Here is a 23,172-nt window from a genome sequence, read left to right as displayed (position 1 = left end):
CAGGCCATTTACCATTTACACCCGAGGTAGACATCAGACTGACAGCTTACAGTCACAAAAGATGAACGATGGCCAGAGGTGCTTGTTCTTTGTCTTTGGCCACAGATTTGCTGGTACTCTTAGCTAGGTTTATGCACTTGAACTTAACCTAGTTCCATTTTTGTACTCCCCTGACTGCAATCTACTGACATCCAGTGATGAGATTTAACACACTGTAACTTTAAAGTTGCAACTTAATTTTAACAAATTAACAATATGAAGGAGCTAACTGTGGTAAGCTAACAGTGGATATTTAACCAGCACAACACCAGTGGTTCATTAAATAGTCAGTCAAATATTAGCAGACAAATCATACAAATGGCATTTAACACATGTTGTTTATTATCCATAACTGGGATTTTTTGCATTATCTCCTGCAGGAAGTCAATAACGTATCTGTTAATGATGTAACCTAGTCTCCATTCATTTCTAAATGGCAACAAATGTTTATTAAAACACAAAAACAATTCACATGCTTGAACTGGCACTTAAACGTTTGTTTTTTCATTAAAGAAACAAACAAACAAACAAAAGAAAACACACACGTGGAGAGCAGAATGGACAAATGAATGTCCCTCTGAGTCTGAGTTTCTAAACCAGTCAGTTAAACATACATTTGCATTTACAAAAAACCCAAAACATGTTGCTGCCTTTCTTCAAGCTGGAAGCTTTTCTTGTAAGATTACAAGACCTTTCAGCTCTCAAACTTTTTGTATGTGTTTTGAATGTCACTGTCTCAGGTTCCAAACTTAAACTGACTAAAGTTTTTTGGTACATCTTCGCATTTATCGTAATCCTGCATTAATTCAGTCATGTTGGTTATAGCTGTTGAAGCAACACTTGACATTGTTGTACTGCATTCTGTTATATACACATTCTGATATGCCTAAAACTGTGGTTATTGAACGCCTGAAAATCTGGGTTGTATAAATCTACTTCAGGCTGTTATCTCAGTATATATAGCAGGCAACCTAGTTGTCAGCAGTCAGTACAATTTGTGTATCTTCATAGTCTATAAAAATTTATTTATTTATTTTTTACTAATTTTAAAAGAAAAAAGGCTCAGGCTTCTGGACCTTAAAATCGCATTTCATGCACAGTGATGACAGTTCAAATTCTTAAAGATAATTGCAAAATTCTTGTCACCATTTAGGAAGCTTCTCTGCTTCAAACTGAGATTTCACAGCAAGAGCACGATCTGAATTACAGCCACATGCACCACGACACCACTGAGGTGAAACGGTTTAAGGTCAGATTCAGGCAGACAGTTCACTAGTAATCTTCAACTGGCACTATACTGTAGAAAACATATTGCTCCTTTCAGAGAGGAAACGTGTGAATTTTACACTGTACATAAGTAGCTCCCTTATTTTTGACCCTCTAATATGCCCTGGTCTCAGAATATTGGTCATTTTTGGAAATTAACCTTCTGCATCTTTGTTTGAAAGTCAGCGCACAGTTAGTACCTATAACTAAAAAGGTCTTCCCATAATAAATTGGGTTCCCATGTGATTTAAGAGGTCTGATTATGTCCACAAAAGTAGCATTTCTTTTTCTGTCAGAGTTGACTCAAGAGCAGTGAAATATTGTTAAATTAATATTTGGTGGTACTCTTATTTCTAAGGAGCATAAACACTATATTATAGTTATTTTAATTGACACTAAATCTTAGGTCAGATTGTCTTATTATTTACATACAAAGTGCCGAATTCAGACTTACTAAGCTACTGTTAGGATGCTTTGTGTCAAGAGCTGAAAAGTGTACTGTATGTAGACAAATTGGATTCATCCAGCTAAGATACTGACAATGTATTGTCAATGGTTTCTTGAACTTGTGCTCTTACACTGTATCATAAGGCCCCAATATAGATTATAATATAGATTATTTGTACACTGGATTAGGGATATACTGGCTATGGCTGCAGTGATGGCAGAATACGATTCCTGTGTATGAAACAGAAAACTATAGCTATAAAGAGTACTTTATAGGCCACTTAGTTATAGTTGATTAGACATGATTGCTGATCCCCTTTCAACATGAGAAACTGCATTTTTCAATATTTAACAAAAAAAATAAACATGTAAAAAATCTTTGTAAATTCATTTTCTATTTACAAAAGACACAAGTCAGTGTGGAATATACACCAGGTTTCGGGAAAAAGGCTTGAAACTGAGCTTTTGTAAAAAACAAAACAAAAATAATAAAAAAAAATTAAAAAATCCCATGCCTCTATTCCGAGATGTGGTCCAATATTAGGCTTTTCATCGGTTTCTGAAAATATCCATCATTCATACTTAGTCTGGGTTTTTTTTTGTTTTTTTAAAGAGGTCTCATCCGGGGGGAAGTTCCAATGAAATCAAACCGATAAAGCTCATTTGTGCACCTGTTAACTCCAGAGAAAAGTCTTCAGAAAAGTGCTTTTTACCATTTGGGATGAGTGAAGCTGATGTTGTACTGCTTTCCCCAGCGTGCAAACACCTGTTTCTCTGTAATAAAGCGATGGTGGTTTCCTCTTCGGCTGCTCTCGTGCTGGATGTATGTTACACATTCATCACCGCCCCTGGGCTTGTAGTAGTGGTATGGCATCTTCTTGGATCCAGATTTTCTTCTGGAAAAACAAATTGATTTCTTTATTGGTTAACTGGTTTAAATTCCCTGTAATGGGTTGAAGTCAAATGTTATACTTACCCACAGTGATTGGGTGGAACCATCCCATATACTTTGATATTATCACATATTTCAATGGCTATGACCATTGTGAACCAACCTGTGCTCAACCACGAGTGAGATTTTTGTCTGAGAAGAAAAAATAAACATATAGGAAAACAGCATTTGGTTACATTTATCAAAACATTTTATAACCACCCTTAACACTCACCGGTCACGTCCTGTCTCTCTTTGGAACAGGCTGTCAAATCTGCGCATTTTGCTCGGTGTGACAGTGAAACAAGAGAAGTCTCTGTAGGTCATGCTGACTCTCTGGATCAATCTGTACAGGGTTCCTTTGGCATCTTTCCCAATCTTGTTTGGGGGTCCCCAGAAAATGATCACTGGGTGGCTGTCTGTATGTCGTAGGAATTCATTAGGTCTCCGGACCACCCTGAAAACACTGGAGTGGGCTACGACCCTCAGAGTGGTCCGGTTCCCGACGTCAGATTCATACCCCGTCGTAGGGGCGTCGTTCATGCGGATCACACACTCGGTGCGGTCAATCTCGTCTCCCGCTCGACTACCCAAGACGTGGCTGGAGCTCGTCACCAGTGCACACTCATGACAGTGCATGGTCATACTCTGAAAAGAAGCACAAGATGGAGCTTTTTAAGATAACATATTAAAACAATAGCTGTCCGCAACAGTGGTGTGGTGTCTGTATTTTACCAGTTTAAGTGCTGATTTAATTTTTAAAAAACCTAAAAACACTAAAACTAAATGCTAAATCCAGCTGACAATGCTCATAACAATGATAATAAGTTAATATAGACGTTTTCAGCAACACGGGTCATGCAAATGTGTGTGGGTTTAGCCACACATAGTCTATGATAACGTCCATGTATCTGCCCAGTCTTAACAACTACAGCCCAGTGTGTTAGGCAGGGTTATCACTATATCAGATTCTCGCTACCTGATTAAAATAATAAACTTTATTGACATGCAGTATAAGAAAAAAACAATAAGGGTTTCTTTCAGGGAGTTTCCGGGTGTTTTTAGCTCTGATCACATTATAACGGTTGGCAGTGGGACAATTTGGAGGCAGTGCACCTTATCCCAAGTCTCTAACTTCAGATTGGGTTGACATCCCAGTCAATGCAGTTTTTTCCTGAAGAGGAAAAAAGCAACATTTTTTCTTTACTATTGGCTGGTTCAGGAAGCCACCCCTATGCACAGATAAAACTCAACTTGGATATAGCGTTCACAGGACAGCCTGAGCTGGGCCCAGTTTAATGACATCCTGTTACAGCTTCTTCCAAAATACATATTAGTAAATTACTTCAGCAGCATTTGATGCACTCCATTTTGTCTCCATACCTTCACAGGTATTTAGAATAAAACACAAGATTATATATCCAAATGAGTGTCGCAGTCAGTCTCTAAAACTAAATTAATTTCACTCGCATTACCAATCGGGAAACTGACTCTATATTGATTTCTGGTTCAAAGTTCACTTATAGTTCCAGCTTTAACTTTGAGTGTTTGTGCACAACCTACTTTGTTCCCATAAACTGGCACATAGCCGTCTTTTCCTGTCCATTTCCTCAGGTCTGTGGTCTTGGTGGCATGGTTGGTAGCCACATGGAAAGAAGCGTAGACAGCATCGATGCTGCTGTTATTGTTGGAGCTGTACAGGATGAAGAGCGTCATCAGGATGAGGATGGCAGCAAAGATCACCATCTTGTGGCTCTGTTGTCCCTGCAGAGTAAAACACAATGGTGCAATATACAGAAAAACATTTACTAACATGGAAACTAGAGGCAATACTTTTACTTTTTATTGGATTAAGAAAGGACCATGAAAACCACAGTGTGTGAGAATGCAGCAGCAAAATTAAATGTTTTAAAAAAAAAGTGAAACTGCACACAACCACGTTATTTTAGATTTTAATACACAAAAAGGCAAGCTCTAACTGGCCCTGATTCTTGCTATGAGTGACTTAGTGTAGGCCTAAATCATACACAGTGTAACAAAAAGATGTTTTAGTGGCCCCATCTGGCATACTTGCATACATGCAGAGTGAGACAAAAGCTGACATAAAGTTGTTTCCTGTGTACAAACAAACTGTTAATGGAGAGGCAGCAGCTAATGAGGCTAACCCTCAAAACGCACATGCTCACTGTCTGAGCCACTCACCACCGGCTGACCACTGAGTGTCTGCATGATGCAGCTGACTGACAGCATGAAAATAGCAGCCTGTGACATGCCAAGAAAGTGGTTGTTTCCCAAAAAATGGCCGCCAATATTAAAACTGGCGGAAATCACTTGCTGAACTATAATATGTCAAACATCTTGAGGCATGCCTCTCAACTCTTTAGGCACTACCAAAGCAGGTCATCTCTTTGCTTCATGTATAACCCTTTCGTAAATCCTGTTGACTACATCCTTTTTACTAATATAAACAAAGATATTAGATAAGAAAAACACATACAGCCACAAGTGCCTGCTTTTTAGCACCAGCTGCTGCAGCATCATCATCATAAAGCTGCTGGCTCACAGGCTGATCGACCGGCTGATCATTGCAGCATTATCATATGTCACATCTCCCAGAGTGACATACCACTGACCACTTATGAGGTTTTTTTTCTCTTTCTATCCAGGTATGCTTTTACTACACTGTCAATGTGATTGGGATCATTGTCATGTTAATAAAAATGAAGCCACAGTCAATCAAATGCTTTCCAAATAGTACTGCTTCGTCGAACACACTCTGATCGTAGTTTTCTGTATTACTAATCAGTTTTTATCAATTTTGTTAAAATCCCAAACTCCACTGGCTGAAAAACAGCCCCAAACCATGACAGAACCACCACTGTGTTACACAGATGGCTGTAGAAAAGGGGTGGGCAACTCCAGGCCTCAAGGGCCCTGCAGGTTTTAGATACCACCCTGTGTCAACACACCTGAATCAAATGATTAGATCATTACCAGGCCTCTGGACAACCTCAAGACATGTTGAGGAGGTAATTTAGCCATTTAAATCAGCTGTGTTGGACACATCTAAAACCTGCAGGACACTGGCCCTTGAGGCCTGGAAGTTTCCCACCCCTGCTGCCGCCGCTCATGGTTTCCCGTCAACTGAAGCTCCATATGCATCTCTCAGGTCTTTGTGCCAAAAAGTGCCAGGGACAGAAATGCTCTTGATGACCAGCAACCTTCTAGCCATCAGTCGAAAGTCACAACAAGTGCCTGCACTTTTTAACAGTACTAACAAAGATACTAAGGGCAAGAGGTATGGTGCCACCACACCCTCTAAAGGTCTTACCTTGCCACCCAGCCTGAGCCCCATGCTTCCTGATCAGTTCCAGCACACGGACTGTAATTGTCTGTCATCATACCTAAACAGGAAAAGGTAGACTAAAACAGACATGCACACAAATTCATCCCACTTCATTTAAATGGCGCCACTCGTAGTGATATTATCTAGTTAGCTGTAATTAGTCTAATAGCATGTTTAGACACGTAAGTATTTACAGGCTATGTGCTGGTGTACCTAGCAGCCGTCATACAGCTGCTAGGTACACCTGACAAATGTTAAAGCCAAATATTACACATTTTGATACAAAAACACCATCTTAAATGCGCAACCGGCCGCTTTCCGCGGGGTTACGCTTTTCTTTACTGGTTATTCTTAAGAGCAGCGTCCGGCTAACGGTGCTAGCATATCAATGAAGTTGACGGGTGATAATGGGTTAACGGGGGCCCGTAATGGTCCGGGTTTTTTACCTTTTCATGGTCTGTTTAGCCTCCGTTAACGCTCTCCCTCGTTTCTCTCGTGCCTATCTTCCTGCACCACTTTCTGACGTCATTGCCCCCGTCCTCTCTGTGTGCCTGCAGAGCAGTGAGCACAGCTGCGGACTCCGGAGCTCATAAACAAACGTTGCTACGGTAGTTTCCAGGATGTAGCCTGACATCGTCACAGATATGTCCTTTGTAATCAGGTTTTATTTTATGTCTGTTTCTGTTATTGTTTTCAGTTCATTTTAGTTTCACCAAGTTTTAGTCTTTTAAATGCTGCTCCATATTCCATAAATTAAGTAACAGATAATATGCATTGCACAAAGTCTACACAAAGCTTTGTGAAGACAGTTGATTAACAGGAAAGTAGAGAACACAACCCAGGTTGCCAGTATTATCTAAAACTAATGTGTTAAACATTTTGAAACTGAAATCAGGTAAGGAAGCATCTAAACTGAGGCACAACAGCACAGAGCTTTAAATAAAGGCAAACAACAATCTCACATCAACTGAGGGAGTTCTTCAGCCTTAAAAAACAGACAATAGTACAGAGATGAGTAACTGCTGACAGCCTCTAGGTGAGTGAGGCCACCTAGACACAGGAGGAGTCCCACCTCTGAAACAGACAATCTGAGTCCACCCACTACAACACTGATTCAGATCAGATTTGTCACTGAAACCTACCTGAAGCTTTGCTGCATGTGTTTATTCAGACCTGGGATGTCTGCATAATTGTGAGTCATCTGCCTTTGCAGTGTAATGAGATGTATTGTAATATCTGTCCCAAATTTTCCAAATCTTACTTCTAACAAAAGGCCTTATAATAATAATAATTAACAAATTAAACTAATGAAAGCCAAACTAAAAGTAAATTCTTTATAAATAAAAACTGAACTGAAATAACTACTTCTACTCTGGGAACTAATGAAGTAAAATGAATTGAAAACACAAATCCAAGACAAAATAACAATAACATAAAATAAACTATAAATTGAGATTCATGGGTAAGTGATCTATGTGGAGTGTCAAATTTGTTTAGCGTTTCTTTTTGGGGGTTTTTTAATTTTTTTTATATGAATCTTCATAACTTTTTCAATTCTGGGGGGAGCATAATGGCATGAAGTGACACAAATTTAGACACGAAATTAGTTGATTTCCAGCCAGACACAACTGCCCTCTGAGAGAAATACTAAATGGCCTTTGCCTTCTGCTAACTAGTCTTGTGCTGATTATTAAGCTAATTTTGATCTGTGACAAAGTTCGGCACAAGTGAAGAGTCTCACTTTCCTCACTTTTCATTTCTTTAGTTTAGTTTCAGTTTAACACAGAAGGCTCCTCTTTGAAACATTTTCTGTTCCCCACAATCCCTATGCTATGTTATACTGGAAACTTAAACAACAACAGTATATACTTAGGACATGCAGTCTATGAGTAACACATTTGGATTTATGCACTTTATCCTCCCTTTAAAAGTAATGTTTTATTTAATCCTGTATTAACAAAATGGAGGTATTTTATACAATTTTAAAATAACAAAAGCTAACAGAAGTGAGCCAATCATCTTTCACATCCGCACACTGACTAATCGGATATTGGTGAAAGCACCAAGGGTAGACAAAGAATGTCCAAAGCACTGAACTGAATTCAGATGCACATATTCAAGTAAACAAGACTCTGAAATCCAAACTCGCACATACAAACAGAAAGTGTTCTTTAGCAGGTTTATTCATGATAACACTTATCTTACAGTGATGAGTGTTTACATTCAAGTTTGTGCCTTCAAAGGTTGTTTTTTTTTCTTCCTTTTACCATATACATGGACTTTGGCTGCTAAAACACAAGTAAATTTAAACACTTCATGTCTGAAGTACACATCATAGTAAAACGCTTCCTCACTAGTGCAAATACTGATGCAGTCTCTGTAATAAGCCACCAAATAAGCATTATGCAACTGAAAAGGCGGTGCTATGTTTTTAATAGTAACAGGCAGCAAAATATAAATGGTAAAAAACTTTAAAGATGAAATTTAGTATTAAAACAAGACAATGAGTCTTCCTTTGCTCACAATTGTTCATTCAAATGTAACATTTTGTCACACACCCTAAAGGGTTTTTTCAGTTTCCGTGAGTGTGAGCGAGTATGTGGCCACCAAAGCAGATGTGAAAACAGCAAACTGCAGAATCACGAGTTCAACGGCACCACAGAAAGACCTGAACACGTTAATGCACATTCAATGAAATGTTGCCACTTCGAGCATTTTAACACTGTAACTCGCCCATATTGTTACAGTTACTGTGTTAGCAACAAATGCAAGCATAAAGCTTTCAGTAGAGAGCTTACAGCATAACAGCAAGAGGTTTTTACAGAAATAAACACCAACTTCAAGTTGCTCAAATATGCTTATTTGTTGAAAAAGTTCAAATGAAATGCAACACAAAGGCTTGTCTGAAAACAGCTTTCCTTTTAAAATGTCCCGGGGCCATAAATACACTATTACCTCAACTGTGCTTTAATGCTGAATCGGCATTGTCATCTTTTGATCACGATCATGGACCAAGAGCGTGTAAAACAATAATAGAAGAGCTGAAGGGATTAGTCATTATTTGTTCTAATCAGCTGGATTTTCTGGTGGTTGACTTTCTTATAATAAGTTATCTTTCATACAAAAATGCTAAAATGCCACTATCTTATGCGTGTTTAGATTTCTGTGATGGTAAAGTAAGTGCCAGTTATTTTCTGACAATTTGTTATCGATTCAAAAGCAGCATTAACCTAATTGTGACCCTACATAACTATAGGCTGTATATAAAAGATGGCCATGATGGCATAGTCATCATGACACCCATTGGTTAGTGAGGTTCTTAATGAGAAATTGAGGGACAGCGTCCACCACAAAGTAAAGCTTAATCTAATTACTGTCTGTTTTGACTCTGAGGAATATAATTTATAAAATCAACATGTTATATTCAGTAAAACCTGAAACTGAGACCACAAACTCATAACAAGGGTTGAAGGGCTGTTTTCGTGTAGACTTCTATTAAACCAGATGAAACCAGATGGGTCGCCCCCTGCTGGCCATTTGAAATGAAGCACCTTTAAAGAACATTAGCTTTTTTTAGCTAGGTATATCTTTTATATACAGTCTGTGTATATAATTATAATGCACTTTCTGTCTCAAATGAAATGTATATAATTGCAGCTTTATATTACACAGGCCAGATTGAAGCATGAAGTAAAAAAAACTGTGCAGAAAAGAGCAAAAGTCAAGGCACAGTTATAAAGAATCTAAAAGCAGCTTTGGTATTGACAGGTTTTAATTTATGGTGTTGTGTTTTAATATGTTTTTTTCTTGTAGTCCTACTGATCTCTGCAATACCGAGGGGCCATTATCATTTGTTACCAGTAAAGCTTAATCTCATTCTTCAGAGGCTCCAGGAGGGGTGTTTAAACTCTATCCTGTGGCGTGCTGCCCATTTGGCATAGATGGCTTTCTCAGTGATGAAGCGATGGCCTCCACGTTGGGTGTGCTCATGGACCTTGTACATCTTGCACTCATTGATTCTGTTTTGTTCATAATAATGGTAGGGAACAACACTGTGATTGGCTCGGCTGTTGACAGGAGGGAAACAGTAGGTCACTAAAGATAGTAATAAGCCACTGTATGTACATAGAATATATACACACATAGAAAAAAAAAGATGGAGCTTGATTATGGATCATAATCTCACCTGCAGTAGCCGTCATCAATCATTCCATAAACATGGATGCTGTCGCACATTTCTATGGCCAGAATCATTGTGAAGAATCCAGTGCTGAGAAACGCCCCAGTTTTCATTCTGAGTGAGAAACACAGAATATTTGTTCTTCCAAAAAAAGTTTTGCAAATTCTTACAAATTCAAAAATAAATCCTACAACTGCCACCAGTCATAATCTACACATTAGATCATAACTGTATCATACACTGTACAGAAGAGGGTATGTAATTATTTAATTTCCTGTAGAATTTGTAGGTTTGCTCATTTTCCAAATGAAAGAGAACAGCCTCTATTTTTATGGTAGTTTCATTTTGATGGAGAGAGACAGAATATCAACCACAAATCCAGAAAGAAAAACACATAACATTAAAGTTAGAAATTGATTTGCATGTTATGGAGTGAACTGTATTTGATCACTAAGCAAAACATGAATTAGTACTTGGTGGAGAAACCCTTGTTGGCAAACACAGCGGTAAGATGTTTTGTGTAGTTGGTCACCATGTTTACACAAATCCCAGACTGGATTACTTATTTTTATTTCCTCCACTGTATTTCTTTTTAGAGACCCTCATTTCCTCAAGAGGTTTTGCCATTAGCCAGGCTGTCATTGTGTAAAGAACGTCCTCAGTAAATGACTGACCTGATTAAACAATGGGAACACTGAGTAGCTTCACCCCCTTGTGGTAAAAACATGGTATTACATAGAGCCCAGCCCAAGCGCAGCTTCAATTGATATCTCTTTGACGCTCACATTTTTGGATTTCAGGTTATAGCAGTTATTTCCTCACATTCTAACTGTAATTCATTTAAGAAAAACTTAAACTTTGAACACAAGAATTCACAATAACTTCCTTTAAAGTAAGGTATCAAGATTTAACTGAGTTGATTTAAGGCTGAAATGGGTAAATTATATTTTCACCTTTAATATTTTGAATTAGAGAACAAAGTTATACAGTGTGTAAATGGCTACACTTTCTATTTGTACAACTTACGAGTTAAACTCCTACCGTACCTGTTTTTTCCCGTTTCGTTCTGAAACACCCCGTCACAGTACTCAATCTTGTCTTTCGTCACAGCATACATTCGGACATTTGGATATTTTTTTGCCATTTTCAGGAGGGCATTGAAGATGTGTCCTTTGCCATCTTGCCTCATGTTCCTTTCAGGACCCCAAAACACATATGTGGTCTCTGCTGACTGCTGGAAATAATACTGCTCATTTTTTACCAGCAGGGGAACGCTGGTGTGAGACACAACACGAACGGTGGTGCGCCTCCCAACGTCTTTCTCAAACCCCTTAGTGGGCGCGTTATTCATCCGGATCACACACCCGATTTTGTCTATCTCCTCTCCGGCGCCAACTCCGAGCATCTGACCTGAGCTGGAGACCAAGGCACACTGACTACAGTTGATGTCCAGTATCTGTGGAGAGAAAAGGGGAAAGATGAGAATTTTTTAGGCTGTGGTTTGTGCACATAAATCAGTAATTGGATGGTTATAGCTCAGCTGTTATTCCATTGTAATTACAGAATGTGCTTTCATAATGTTTTGTGTTGGGCTAATTAAAATAGACGAAATCAGAATTTTAGGTCAAGTATGTCTTGCTGGGAACAATTGGAATTGATTATATTATTTACTGGGTTCAGCTGTAGACTCTGGATGTGCAACTCAGGACTTTCACAGACTTTTTCCAAAGCCACTCCTGTGTTCTTTTGTGGTACGCTCTAGCTTTTTGTCTTGTTGAGATGCAAATGTATTCACAGTCTGACAGAAATACTACAGATCTGTAGTAATGGTTTTCACCCTAACACACACAAATACAATCAACAGAGACTGACAGTTGCATGCCTTTGTTATTTAGGTTAAGAAATGCACTGTATAATTAATATGAGTGGCTATCAGTTTTCACGGTCACCATGAACTTAGGGAACCAGACCTCTGTAAGCTTTTTTTGTGTAATCCTACCCTCCTTGTGTCTCACCTGGTCCATTCTGTCGGGCTTGATCCTCTTGTAGCCCTCGAGTCCCTTCCTGGCCGCAGCAGGTGATGGGCCGTCCCGTATCATCACATGTCCAACCCAAAACAACAGAGGGAGGCTCAGGGTGAGCAGGCAAAGCCAGCGAAGCATCTGCACAGGCGGATAAGATGTAGGAAATGTTAGGGTAGTGCAGCTCCGCACACATTATTAGCGATCGGATGGGTTAAATAAGCAAGTGACTCTTACCAGAACGTTCATATCAAGGCCTTCGGCAAACCCCTGCTTCCAATGGCCCGGACGACACTCATTTTTCACGCCGACTCGAGAGAGACATGCCCAGTCAGCCACCGTCGATTCATGATCACAAAGGTTCCATATCAAAAGATTTTTAATTGCCTTTCCAGCTCTGTCAAATTCCAGCATCCGTTTCTTTGTGCGGTTACTTTCATTTTCATCACGTAGCCGACCACATTATTCTAGTCTTATTTGCACCATGTTTACATCAACTACCATCCGAAATCTGCAAGCTGCCCGTTTCTTCCCCAGCTTTGTTGACACAGTACCCTACAAACAATTCCTAGGACCCGCCTTGTAAATTATAACGTAGCCCGTCTTTACAGAATACGGCTTCCGGGGCCACTATTTCGCAACAAACTATCACCGGAACAAACTTGATTAAAAAAACATTACTTACCAGACATAACTGTAACTTTAATAACAATAACTATAATAACTATGAATTTAACTATATAAACAATGATGGTATACGTTTTTATTGTTAGTATTTAAATTCATATAATGACATTAGACATGCGGAGGGCAGTCACGCCTTTATTCTGAAAGAAACATGCCAAAACCGGAAGCAGTCTTCTCAATACTTTTGGTTACTTTAAAGTAGCCGTCCATGCGACGTTCCAGTACCCCTCGTAAATTTTCTTTCCCACAATAGAAGGAAAGTAATTTATAAACATTATTTCAGATGGTTAAACTACGCCGTCTCAATACTTTTTCTCGTTATACTATTCTGGTAGCCTGACTCCAATGTTATGGCCTTTAGCATATAATTAAGAATAATTGTGTTTGCACATCTCTGTTGCTTGTGGGGCTCGCACACAAGAATTTCACTCGCATGTGCTGTGCCAGTGTGCCTGCACATGTGATGTGACAATAAAAAAAAAAAAGTGATTTGATTTGATAATTATTCAATAAACGTAACCCATTTATGTCCCTTTAGCATTGTTTTTAATTATAAAGTATATACACCGCCTTGAACTTTCTAGCAGTATTTCCCCTCTGTTTGATCAGGATAGAGTGACGATATTTCAAGAACTAATATCTGATTGGATTAGAAAAGTCTTTGCCCCGCCTACTCTTTTATCTGATTCGTCAAGAAATAGGTAACTGTCTTCACACCTCACCCGACTGGCCCGTGTCCGCGTCGGTATTCTTGCGTTAACTACGTAGGGCCTTGGGAAAAAAAAGAATCCACCGTGCGACTTTCACTGACTGTGACACGGGGATGTCCTTCCTTGAAGCCTCGGATGATCACGGTATGTACCTACGCAGGGATTATGTTATTAGTTGTGCCTCTGGGGAAGCTGCACACAAAGCCGCCTTGAAGTGTGTGAGCTGTCAGCTCACAGACTTTGCTCTGAAGCCAGCTTGACCTGGTGATGCTATGATGCAGACTGACAGATAAGGCTAGCCGAATAAGCTAGCTGACGTTAGCATATGCTCATCTAAAAAGATAGTTTCATCTTTGCTAGTGCTAATATTTAGCTGTCCTTGACTTGAGCTTTAAAGAAAGACATAAACCCTGCTGCTGAATTTATGGGGAAAGCTCTAAAATAATTTGTGTCAGTTGAAATTACTGTCTTCTGCTTCCTGGACTGGCTAACAGCTAGCTTTCGCTTTAACATATTGTCAAAGTTCTTTCAACTAGCAGCCTTGTTTTCAATAACTTAAGTCTGCATGGAACATAGTTGTGCTTTATGTACACTAGTTTGCTTCAGAGACGTAGAAAGTCAACCAGTTTCTCATGTTGAAGCTACAACTACTATCTTTTGTTAGGCTTTGTCTCGTACAGTATGTTGAATGGCGTGCTTGTTGCCTATTTGCATACCAGACACTCCAGACTGGTTAAGTAGTAGCTGGCAGAGTGTCAGTCTGCTCTCCTTCCAGGTCAAACCATAAACCTGTACAAGTTAAGTTTTTGTCTGGAGAGTGGTACAGTGAAAATAGTTTCTACTAATAGCTGGTATTATAATGGCTGTGCAGTTAGAAGCACCTACACTTAGGTACAAACCTTGTGCCCTATCTGTTGTAGAACAACAAGACTGCAGTTAGCCACTGGATGAGAGAGTGGTTGATTACGGATGGTTCATCAGCAGGTCCTGAGCTGGCTGATCTCAGACCAGAGGGGAAACTTAATTTTTGCTGTGGCCTGAAGGCATTATAATTCCTGAGATGTCAATGAGACGAGGAGAAGGGATGTCCATCGCTCAGGCTTTGGCCATGACTGTAGCAGAGATACCCGTCTTTCTCTATTCCACATTTGGGCAGGTAAACACCTTTATACAAATGCACACACAGAGTGTACACTATGTTTGGTCGTATCCTCACTGCTTCTTCTGCTGTCAGTCCATATTTTCCCAGCTGAGGCTTACACCTAGCCTGAAGAAGGTGCTGTTTGCCACAGCACTGGGCAGTGTGGCTCTAGCTCTCACTGCTCATCATTTAAAAAGGCGAGGAAGAAAGAGGAAGCAGGGAACACAAGAAAAGGATGGCCAGAAGACAGTGGGAATACCAGAGTCGCTCATGAAGACAGGACGGCCCTCATCATTAAAGAGAGGTGTGAAGACAGAATATTATGTTTCTTTTTTAGGGGAGGGGGATGCTGTTTAGTGTCTTTCAGCAGTGGTTGCTGTGAAACATTCAGTGAGGAAATGTTTTTCCTTTGGGACAGCCCCATTTACTGGTCGACAGATGATGAGTCCCAGCACTCGAAGCAATGATACGATGAGTGGAATTTCCTCCCTGGCTCCCAGTAAACACTCAAGTTCATCACACAGCCTGGCATCTGTAAGTTTCATACTTTTTTTTTGTCATGTTTGCTTTATCTTTGACTTATTTATTTATTTATTTTTTTCACCATCTTTGGGTGTATATGTGTCTGGATGCTCATTTCTGGCTTAGATGCGAGTCCCAAGCTCTCCAAATCAGTCTGCCAATCCATCCACACCTTGGGAGGCAGAGCCTGTGGTGGAAGAGTCAGGGGCGGTAGAGGACGCTAATGCAGAGAATCTCTATTTAATGGGTAAGTATTCACTAAAACTCATGTTTTGTTTTTTTTTGTTTGTTGTTGTTGTTTTTATTGTTTAATATAAAAACAGCGTAAAGCCACTTTTTTTTGGGTCTTTTTACTATTTCATGCTGACATTAGAGCACAAGCTATCTATAATTACATTGCAACCAATATTAATCCGTATCAATTTAATGCAAAAATGCCAGTTCCTGTAGCTCTGTGCCACTGGTACTTGTAGTGCAGTACCATTATTTTTCAACTCAAGAGTAATGTGCTTAAAACTGTTTTTGCACATGCACTGCAGCCTTTAATTTCTCTTTTAATTAACTGGGGAACTTTATGTGAGTAATAAAATCTTTCAATGAATTGGACCGACATACAACTGGTTTTAGTCTATGTAAAATCTGATTGAGCCCATGTGTGAATTGAACTGTTGTGTGCTACATTTAAGACGGGGCAAAACTGCAGACAACGTTGGGATTTGAATCTAATTTTTCGCTTCCTGTTAGGCATGGAGCTGTTTGATGAGGCTCTGCGAAAGTGGGAACAGGCACTGAATATTCGCCATCAACCCCACTCAACATCCAGCAACAACAGCCTGGCTCTGCAGGGAGCAACATGTGGAGACGTTACCACGGTAACTATTAAACTGTTATTACCAGTGTGTGGTGGGATTGCTAGTCATTAAATGATGTCAAGCAACATTTTGAAAGATACAATGTCTGAAATTCAAAGTCTGAACCTCAACATATTTTCCACTGAAGATCACTCAAATCACTCTGTGGGTCTAAGATGGGAGTGACTCCAAACCACCTGAAGCTATCGTTGGCTTCAGTTTATCAACTATCATAAGCTTTGTCGTTTCCCAAACCAGATATGCATTGGAGTCCACTTGCACAGTGGGACTGTGACTGAACTCTCACTATGAAAAGTAACTCAGTAAATCATCTCTGCTATAGCTGCCGGAGAGCTGTCATCTTTCAGTGAAGGCTGAGGTCAGAATATAAATGGTTACACTGGGGAACATTAAAGCTGAGATTTCCTGTTAATCTTATAAAGCATTTTTATCCCTCAAAAGGCAGAAATAATCAAATACTTTACGTGATGTTGTTGCAACACATCAGTGCATTAAACAACTGCCTAATAATTATAGAAAAAAAGAACTGGTCATAAACTGTTGCAAGACTTTTATTTATTAAAAATAAAATAAAATGATTAAATTTAACTATAAAATGTGATGCGGTTCCAGAAAAGCTGATCAATTTCGCTTAGTCTGCCTCCTGGATTAGAGCCCAGTGCCAGTTTAATTTAACTAAATAAACTAATTCTTGGGTTATTTATTATATAATATTAAAGTGGTATCTTTATTATTTTTATTTTACAGGGTGAAGCCCAAAATAAAGTGTTTGCTGAGAAGTTAGAGACACTACTGCACAGAGCGTATCACCTACAGGAGGATTTTGGGAGCAGTATCCCAGCAGACAATGTGCTGGCAGACTTTGGTAAGAATTTCTGTGTGACCCTATCAGACAATATAAATATTATTAATCAAAGATCATACATTTCGACTGTTGGCTCTTGGCCTCTGTCACTGCTTAGAGCTATATATGTGTGCTTCCGGTCTGGCTCTGGCAGTTAGCTTGTGTTGTTCGTTTGGCAGAAAGTGAAGGAACGCTAATCTTGCCTCAAGTGGAAAGTTTCCATAGACTGCAAGAGGACGATGCTACTACTGTCACTTCTGATGACTCCTTCTTTTCGGCTGCGGAGGTGAGCTTCTTTCCCCTGCCCTCTAAAGACCGACCGTCAGAAAACACAGTACACTCCAGACCCTTCAAAAAACCTCCCCCTCACTCGTGTATTCATCTGTGTACACACACATACAGGCTGTGCACTGAGGTATTTGTGTTTATGTGCAGCTGTTAGATCCCATGTCTCTAGGGGAGGTCTATCAGCCAGCAGCCCTTTATGAAGAAGCCCTGTCTCTGGTCCATGAAGACAAAGTGGCCTATAGGACCCTGAGGTAACTGTTATGTGAGGCATTTTTATTTGTATACTTAAAGATGCACTGACAAATACTTTTATAAAAATAGTATATATTACTGTAGATAATGCCATATGAGTCACTGTCTGTTGTATCTGTGGTCCCTCATAGACTTTCAACTAAAACTACTGAGAAACGCAGTTTAATTGTCAAACATCAAAAAGCCTTTAGCAGTTAAACTGGTGGAGACCAAAACTGAGCAAAAAGTGAATTTTTTTTTAGACTCCAAATTAATGCTGGTGTTACTTTTTGGATGTGAAAATGCACATTTTAACAAAAGGTAATAGTGGTGCTAAAAAACAAAACATCTTATACTCCAATACACAGCAGCCAAGAGAAGCATGAGCCTTTGTTGACTTAAATAAATCTTTCTGTGTTTACCAGGACTGAACTACTTGAATGTTATAGTGACCAAGACTTCCTTGCCAAGCTTCACTGTGTGAGGCAAGCATTCCAGGTTGGTTTCAGCAAACCCACACTTCATACGTATATACATGTTTAAAACCAAATTACTACAGAAATTAAACCAGTGATGCTTTTCTTTTCCAGATCCTATTGTTAGATGAAACCCATCGTACGTTTTTCATGGAGACCGGAAAGCAAATGATTGTTGGTTTAATGATAAAGGCGAACAAGGTAAAATACTCCTCACTGGATCCTCAGTTATGAATGTCCTTTTGGACAATTTTAAAGAACTGTAATTATTTATTTTAATTGATCTCATTTGATCTTTTGCTTCATCTTAGAGCCCCAAAGCTTTTCTAGAAAGCTATGAAGACATGCTGCTGTACACTCAGAGAGAGGAAACGTGGCCCATCACTAAGATGGAGCTGGAGGGTCGAGGAGTGAGTAATCATGCTGTTATTCAAGTCATCACATCAATGTGATAGTGTATGTGTGTTTACGGTAAGCATGAATGTGACAAGTGAATACAATCAGTAGCTATTAATTGCAAACATCAGTTAACATTTGTATTTTTTTTTTTGTTTGTTTGTTTGTTGCTTTTTGGTTTTTTAGTGAAAATATTTAAAGGGACCGATTGCTTAATTTTTTTAGTTTCTCTGTGACAGATATAACCCACTCATGACCAACACACATGACAGTGTGCTCAGCTCTTTGAGCTCTTTGAGTCAGATGTACATAATTTTAATATGTTGCACATTGCTGCCACCAGCTGTTCATCAGTAGTATAGCTTCAAACTATCCATAGGACATGTTCACACATGCTTGGGTGTGTGTATATCTGAAACAGACCGACCAGGAGCCCACTCTTACAAACCTCCATGTCACCACAGTAGATAAGAAAAAAATACAGAAGTTTTTTTTTCTTGTACAACAGTTGCACAACACTATCTAGTCCTTTATGTGTTCCAAGTCAGGTATGCCTGATGCCACAGCAGTTCAAAACATTACTGCTGCTAAAAATAAATAAATAATGCCTTCACCATTCCTCATGGTCCACATTTCCTGAACATTGCAGGTGGTTTGTATGAACTTTTTCGACATAGTGTTGGACTTCATCCTGATGGATGCATTCGAAGACCTGGAGAGTCCTCCTGCCTCTGTGGTGGCTGTGCTGAGGAATCGCTGGCTCTCTGACAGCTTTAAAGAAACGGTTAATATGATGCACATGCATCAGCACAGACACTTACTCCATATTCCACCAACATGCTTATAACGGTTTCTCTAATAATAGTTTTTAATTTTCTGGCAGGCTTTGGCGACTGCTTGCTGGTCTGTCCTAAAAGCCAAAAGGCGTCTTCTTATGGTGAGTTTATACTAGTTTTAGAAATTAATACTTTTTAACAGCTTTATTTAAACCTAAAAAAATTTGTTTATTCTGATAGCTTGTTCTTCTGCTCTCTCCAGGTTCCTGATGGATTTATCTCCCACTTCTATGCCATATCTGAGCATGTAAGCCCAGTTTTAGCTTTTGGCTTTTTAGGACCCCGGCAGCACCTGAGTGAAGTGTGCACAATTTTTAAGGTGAGGCCATACAGAGTATATGGTTTAAAAATATTTCAGTGCAAGCAGACACTATCCTCTGTGCAGGAAAACCACTAGCATAATGTACAACTCTACAATTCTTACAGCACATGACACTAAATGTATAATTTATACAATTGTATAGTGAGATGTACAGCAGAGGATGCAAGATGCTGCGAGATACTTTCTTTAATCGGGTTATAAAACTTTATAGAAGTGCAGTGTTGGAAGAAAAGAGTCAGAGTGAAACTCTTAAACCTACATTTCCTTTAATGCAACTCTAAAGGTTCTTTGCCTGCTGCTTTGTTAGAGCACATTTATATACAGTTTGTGCCAAACCTAATTTCAATATTTTTTAGATTTAAGTAGCAGCTCCTGAGCCACAGACATCATTACATGCAAGAGCCTTTACAGTCAAAGTAGTAGTAGCTGCAGTAACAATGATGGGGGAACTTGCATTCATGTGGCTCAGAGCTAACTAAGCCACATGAAGTTGTCTTCACGTGGCTTAACAACACACACATTATCATACCATCTTTTCATTTTGTTTTCTCTCCTTTCACCTGCAGCAACAAATCGTGCAGTACCTTAAGGATATGTTTGACCACGACAAGGTCCGCTTCACCTCTCCACAGTGTTTGGCCGAGGACATCCTGAACCTTTCTCACCGCCGAAGTGATATTTTACTTGGGTATCTGGGAATCGATAGCCTTCTTGAGATCAACGGTGCCCTGCCCAGTGACCAAGAGGGCTCTTCAGGGACCAACTAGGAGGAGTAGGGTAACAAAGAGCTTCACTGGGCCTTGTACCAGCCAACAGCAAAGAGGCTGACGAGTTGGGAACAGCAAGAAGTCACAGCTGAACAGTGTGTCGATATTAAGACTGGAAAGAATCATCCTCCTGTGATACACTGAGAACCAGCATTATTCATTTATTCATCCGTGTTTCATTAAACATGACGGCTTAAGTAGGACATACTTTCACTAGTTCTACAAAGTCATTGGTCCTTGTACTAAGGAGTGAGTGTAACGATCCCACTTCTTTTATGTTGCTGCTGTGTAGTCATCGAGAATACAGACTGCAGTCATGTAATGACAGACGTGCAAGGACTTGTCTTTGCCTTGTTGGGTGAGTTCTTGAAAACAGGCCTGACGGGAAGCATTACCAACCCATGAAAACTGTAACTGTGCCCGCTACACTTTTACTCCACATGGATTGAGGGCTTTCAGAGAACTCTTCATCACCTCTGGAATTAAGGGGAATCATGGTGTGGGAAACAGCATTTTGTGTTTTATTTTAAATTAAGTAAGCTTAAATGTTTAAAATGATGAGATTTCCTGAGAGTTCTTGAGCACTTTGGCCAACTGATTATTAGTGCTGCTGGTTAATGCAAAATGGGGTGGGTTTGTCTCCACACTTGTCCTTAAATCCTCTTTAATGTCTTTATTTATTTTCTCCACTTTTGGTCAATCGAGCTTAAAATGTGGTGAAACCAAGAAAGTCTGTTGAATGCAAAAAGACTTGAAATAGTGTAGGGTTCTGGCATGTTACTCATGTTTGACACCAGTGTTCACAGTTGCAGTAAACATGAGTGTTTGAAGAAGCATGTGCTAAGGGATTATGAAGGTTTACTTTCTATAAATTACAACGCAAATATTCAGATTTAAATGGCAACAAAAAACAAAACAAAACAACACTCCAAACACAAAAGAGTGTGAGATGTGAAATACCTGTCTGAAAACTATTACATAAAACACAACAGTTTAGAAGACGCTAAAGACAATAAACAATGTAAGACTTGAGTTCTCTTGATTTGTATTTGCTAATTCTAAAGTCTGAATCTGAGACATTCTCCCAGTTTAATTGCTTAAAAACATTTGGGTCTAAAAGTGTCCAGTCGCAAGTTGTACCAAATAAGCCTTTAACAAAGTGGATACTACTCACTTGTCCTAGCAGGGAAAGTACGTGTTACTAATGGTACCAGTAGCGCTGTGTTGTTCACACGACATGAACAGTAGAGTCTTTCCGTGGCAGTTTCACTGGTTAACATTAAAAATGGCTTTAAAGTAGGTGAGCCAGTGTTGGGGCCCGAGCACTGTGCATGTTTGCTCACTCACTCACTATCACACCTTAACAGCACACCTACTGAATCATTTATGTTTTTGTTTACATCTATACTTTCAGTGATAAAAGCTCGCTGTGGGGTTGTTTTGGGGGTTTTTTTGTGTAAGAAGGTGGACACCTGTGGAGATCTTGCTTAGAAAAAATATATGTAAACAGTGACACAACCTCTAAATGAAACATTGCCATTTAGTATTCTTAGGAAGGATATTTCTGATGTTATAAAGATCTGTAATGAAGAACAGGGCATTGTACAGCTGGACTGTCATCCACATAAGTGCACTGATGATAACGTCTGAGTCTGCTTTGCTATCCAAAGTACTGTGAACTTGTTATTGAATGGCATTTATTCCGCAATTATCGCATCGATTACACCACTACTGCACAGGCGCATTTCTGATACGCAGATATATACAAAGTAAATCGTCTTCATGAAATTGAATTTAAAGATTATTTATTTACAGAGAAGCACAGTTGTCTGAGGGGAGGAAAAAAAATTTCTCTGAATACTTTGGGCCGTTTTAGTGTCAGTAGTTTATCTTATGAGTCCATACAAGTGTATTTCTTGTGGCAGTGATAATCCAAATCAAAGTCTCTTAAATTAAGAGCTTTTATTTTCTTTTATTTTGATTCAGTATTTGCAGGGTTATTTGGTGTTTCTGTCTAACATGAACCAAAACTGTAAATTGAGCTTTTACAGAAAATCATTTGGTTCCTCATTGTGACAGATGAGCATTTTGCACTTTAGCAGAAAAATCCAAGAATGTCCAATAACCCTTTTTTAATAGCTGTTGATTTATTTGTTGCATCAAAAAACGGACATATTATTGATAATAAAGAACATAAATGTTGTACAGTAGAGAAATTATCTTTCCCAGATCACTATACATATGATTATTGTTAATCTGCTATCTAGGTTTTGTTTATGTGTCCATCTTGTTCAAATTCTCCCCTTTTAACTGTTCTAGTAATTTTTATACCATTATTTGTCATGCAGGTAAATGCTGTTATGGAAAAATGCTTCTGTTTAGTCTTGTGTCCATAGATTGGTCTGCTTTTTCTCAGAAATACATCAGTGTATAATGCTACTTGTAGACCCAGGCTTAGCCTTTAGCTGTAAGTTTTAAAGATCCCAGATTACCAATATTTAGGAATTTCTAATTTTAAAAAAAATTATGCATGGAGTCTTCTTAACATATATTTGATGCAAGAATTTCAGGTGGCCAAACTATAGAGAAAGATTGGTTTTGTTTTGAAAGTCACTGCTATGTTTCAAGTGTCCTACTCATGCCTTTTGTCTTTTCTATTGTTAATCAACAGCAGAAACTAATCTGATTTTAATTTTCCATATTAAATGTTATTTTTTTGTTAAATGATATTGAGTTATTTATTTTACTTCACAAAAGTCAAACATTCTAATTGAGAGTTTTAAAAGAATATTGTTAGAATAGGTATATCAAAAAACACTGGCTTAATTTTGCGTGGGTTCCCTCCGGGTA

General features: G+C 39.0%; 3 protein-coding genes across 5 annotated transcripts; 1 reads left to right on the top strand and 2 right to left on the bottom strand.

Moving 5' to 3' along the window:
- Nucleotides 1–358: 358 nt before the first annotated feature.
- Nucleotides 359–6,630, bottom strand: st6galnac6 (ST6 (alpha-N-acetyl-neuraminyl-2,3-beta-galactosyl-1,3)-N-acetylgalactosaminide alpha-2,6-sialyltransferase 6). 2 transcript variants are annotated; one of them, XM_085280026.1, is made up of 6 exons: nt 6,476–6,630; nt 6,015–6,106; nt 4,247–4,447; nt 2,919–3,331; nt 2,729–2,836; nt 359–2,648 (listed from the first exon to the last, which is right to left on the bottom strand). In XM_085280026.1, exons 2-6 carry the CDS (start codon nt 6,036–6,038, stop codon nt 2,462–2,464), a joined length of 933 nt encoding a protein of 310 aa, XP_085136152.1. In that variant the 5' UTR covers nt 6,039–6,106; nt 6,476–6,630; the 3' UTR covers nt 359–2,461. The 2 variants fall into 2 exon arrangements, with proteins under 2 accessions (XP_085136152.1, XP_085136151.1); XM_085280025.1 differs by having other exon boundaries at nt 6,015–6,087.
- Nucleotides 6,631–8,194: 1,564 nt separating this feature from the next.
- On the bottom strand, nt 8,195–12,796 carry st6galnac4 (ST6 (alpha-N-acetyl-neuraminyl-2,3-beta-galactosyl-1,3)-N-acetylgalactosaminide alpha-2,6-sialyltransferase 4). The gene is made up of 5 exons (XM_085280024.1): nt 12,468–12,796; nt 12,225–12,371; nt 11,256–11,665; nt 10,216–10,323; nt 8,195–10,096 (listed from the first exon to the last, which is right to left on the bottom strand). Exons 1-5 carry the CDS (start codon nt 12,642–12,644, stop codon nt 9,910–9,912), a joined length of 1,029 nt encoding a protein of 342 aa, XP_085136150.1. The 5' UTR covers nt 12,645–12,796; the 3' UTR covers nt 8,195–9,909.
- An 818-nt stretch (nt 12,797–13,614) lies between these two features.
- Nucleotides 13,615–23,049, top strand: miga2 (mitoguardin 2). 2 transcript variants are annotated; one of them, XM_085280022.1, is made up of 16 exons: nt 13,615–13,771; nt 14,548–14,783; nt 14,862–15,072; nt 15,187–15,302; nt 15,417–15,537; nt 16,035–16,162; nt 16,910–17,027; nt 17,186–17,292; nt 17,442–17,545; nt 17,951–18,023; nt 18,116–18,202; nt 18,313–18,411; nt 19,047–19,181; nt 19,281–19,334; nt 19,436–19,552; nt 20,122–23,049. In XM_085280022.1, the coding sequence occupies exons 2-16, from the start codon at nt 14,688–14,690 to the stop codon at nt 20,320–20,322; spliced, it is 1,767 nt and encodes a 588-aa protein (XP_085136148.1). In that variant the 5' UTR covers nt 13,615–13,771; nt 14,548–14,687; the 3' UTR covers nt 20,323–23,049. The 2 variants fall into 2 exon arrangements, with proteins under 2 accessions (XP_085136148.1, XP_085136149.1); XM_085280023.1 differs by having other exon boundaries at nt 13,630–13,771; nt 14,612–14,783.
- Nucleotides 23,050–23,172: the final 123 nt, after the last annotated feature.

The sequence above is a fragment of the Mchenga conophoros genome, linkage group LG7, assembly GCF_057382185.1.
Source record: "Mchenga conophoros isolate Kocher_MC1m ecotype Shallow Benthic linkage group LG7, M_conophoros_male_GT1.1, whole genome shotgun sequence".
In the NCBI taxonomy this organism is placed as follows: domain Eukaryota; kingdom Metazoa; phylum Chordata; class Actinopteri; order Cichliformes; family Cichlidae; genus Mchenga; species Mchenga conophoros.
The sequence above is the reverse complement of the archived record's forward strand: the minus strand, read 5'-3'. Positions and strand labels throughout refer to the sequence as shown.

Bases quoted from the DNA above. Each gene is read 5' to 3' on its own strand.
- st6galnac6 (XM_085280026.1), bottom strand. From the start codon at position 6,038: ATGGGGCTCAGGCTGGGTGGCAAG. The intron at 4,448-6,014 runs GTAAGACCTTTA...TTTACTCTGCAG, and splicing joins GGCTCAGGCTGGGTGGCAAG to GGACAACAGAGCCACAAGAT. The intron at 2,837-2,918 runs GTGAGTGTTAAG...TTTTCTTCTCAG, and splicing joins AGAGAGACAGGACGTGACCG to ACAAAAATCTCACTCGTGGT.
- st6galnac4 (XM_085280024.1), bottom strand. From the start codon at position 12,644: ATGCTGGAATTTGACAGAGCTGGAAAGGCAATTAAAAATCTTTTGATA. The intron at 12,372-12,467 runs GTAAGAGTCACT...CCGCCTGTGCAG, and splicing joins GCCTTGATATGAACGTTCTG to ATGCTTCGCTGGCTTTGCCT. The intron at 10,097-10,215 runs GTGAGATTATGA...TCCTGTCAACAG, and splicing joins ATTGATGACGGCTACTGCAG to CCGAGCCAATCACAGTGTTG.
- miga2 (XM_085280022.1), top strand. From the start codon at position 14,688: ATGTCAATGAGACGAGGAGAAGGGATGTCCATCGCTCAGGCTTTGGCC. The intron at 18,024-18,115 runs GTTGGTTTCAGC...TTTCTTTTCCAG, and splicing joins GTGTGAGGCAAGCATTCCAG to ATCCTATTGTTAGATGAAAC. The intron at 19,553-20,121 runs GTGAGGCCATAC...TTTCACCTGCAG, and splicing joins AAGTGTGCACAATTTTTAAG to CAACAAATCGTGCAGTACCT.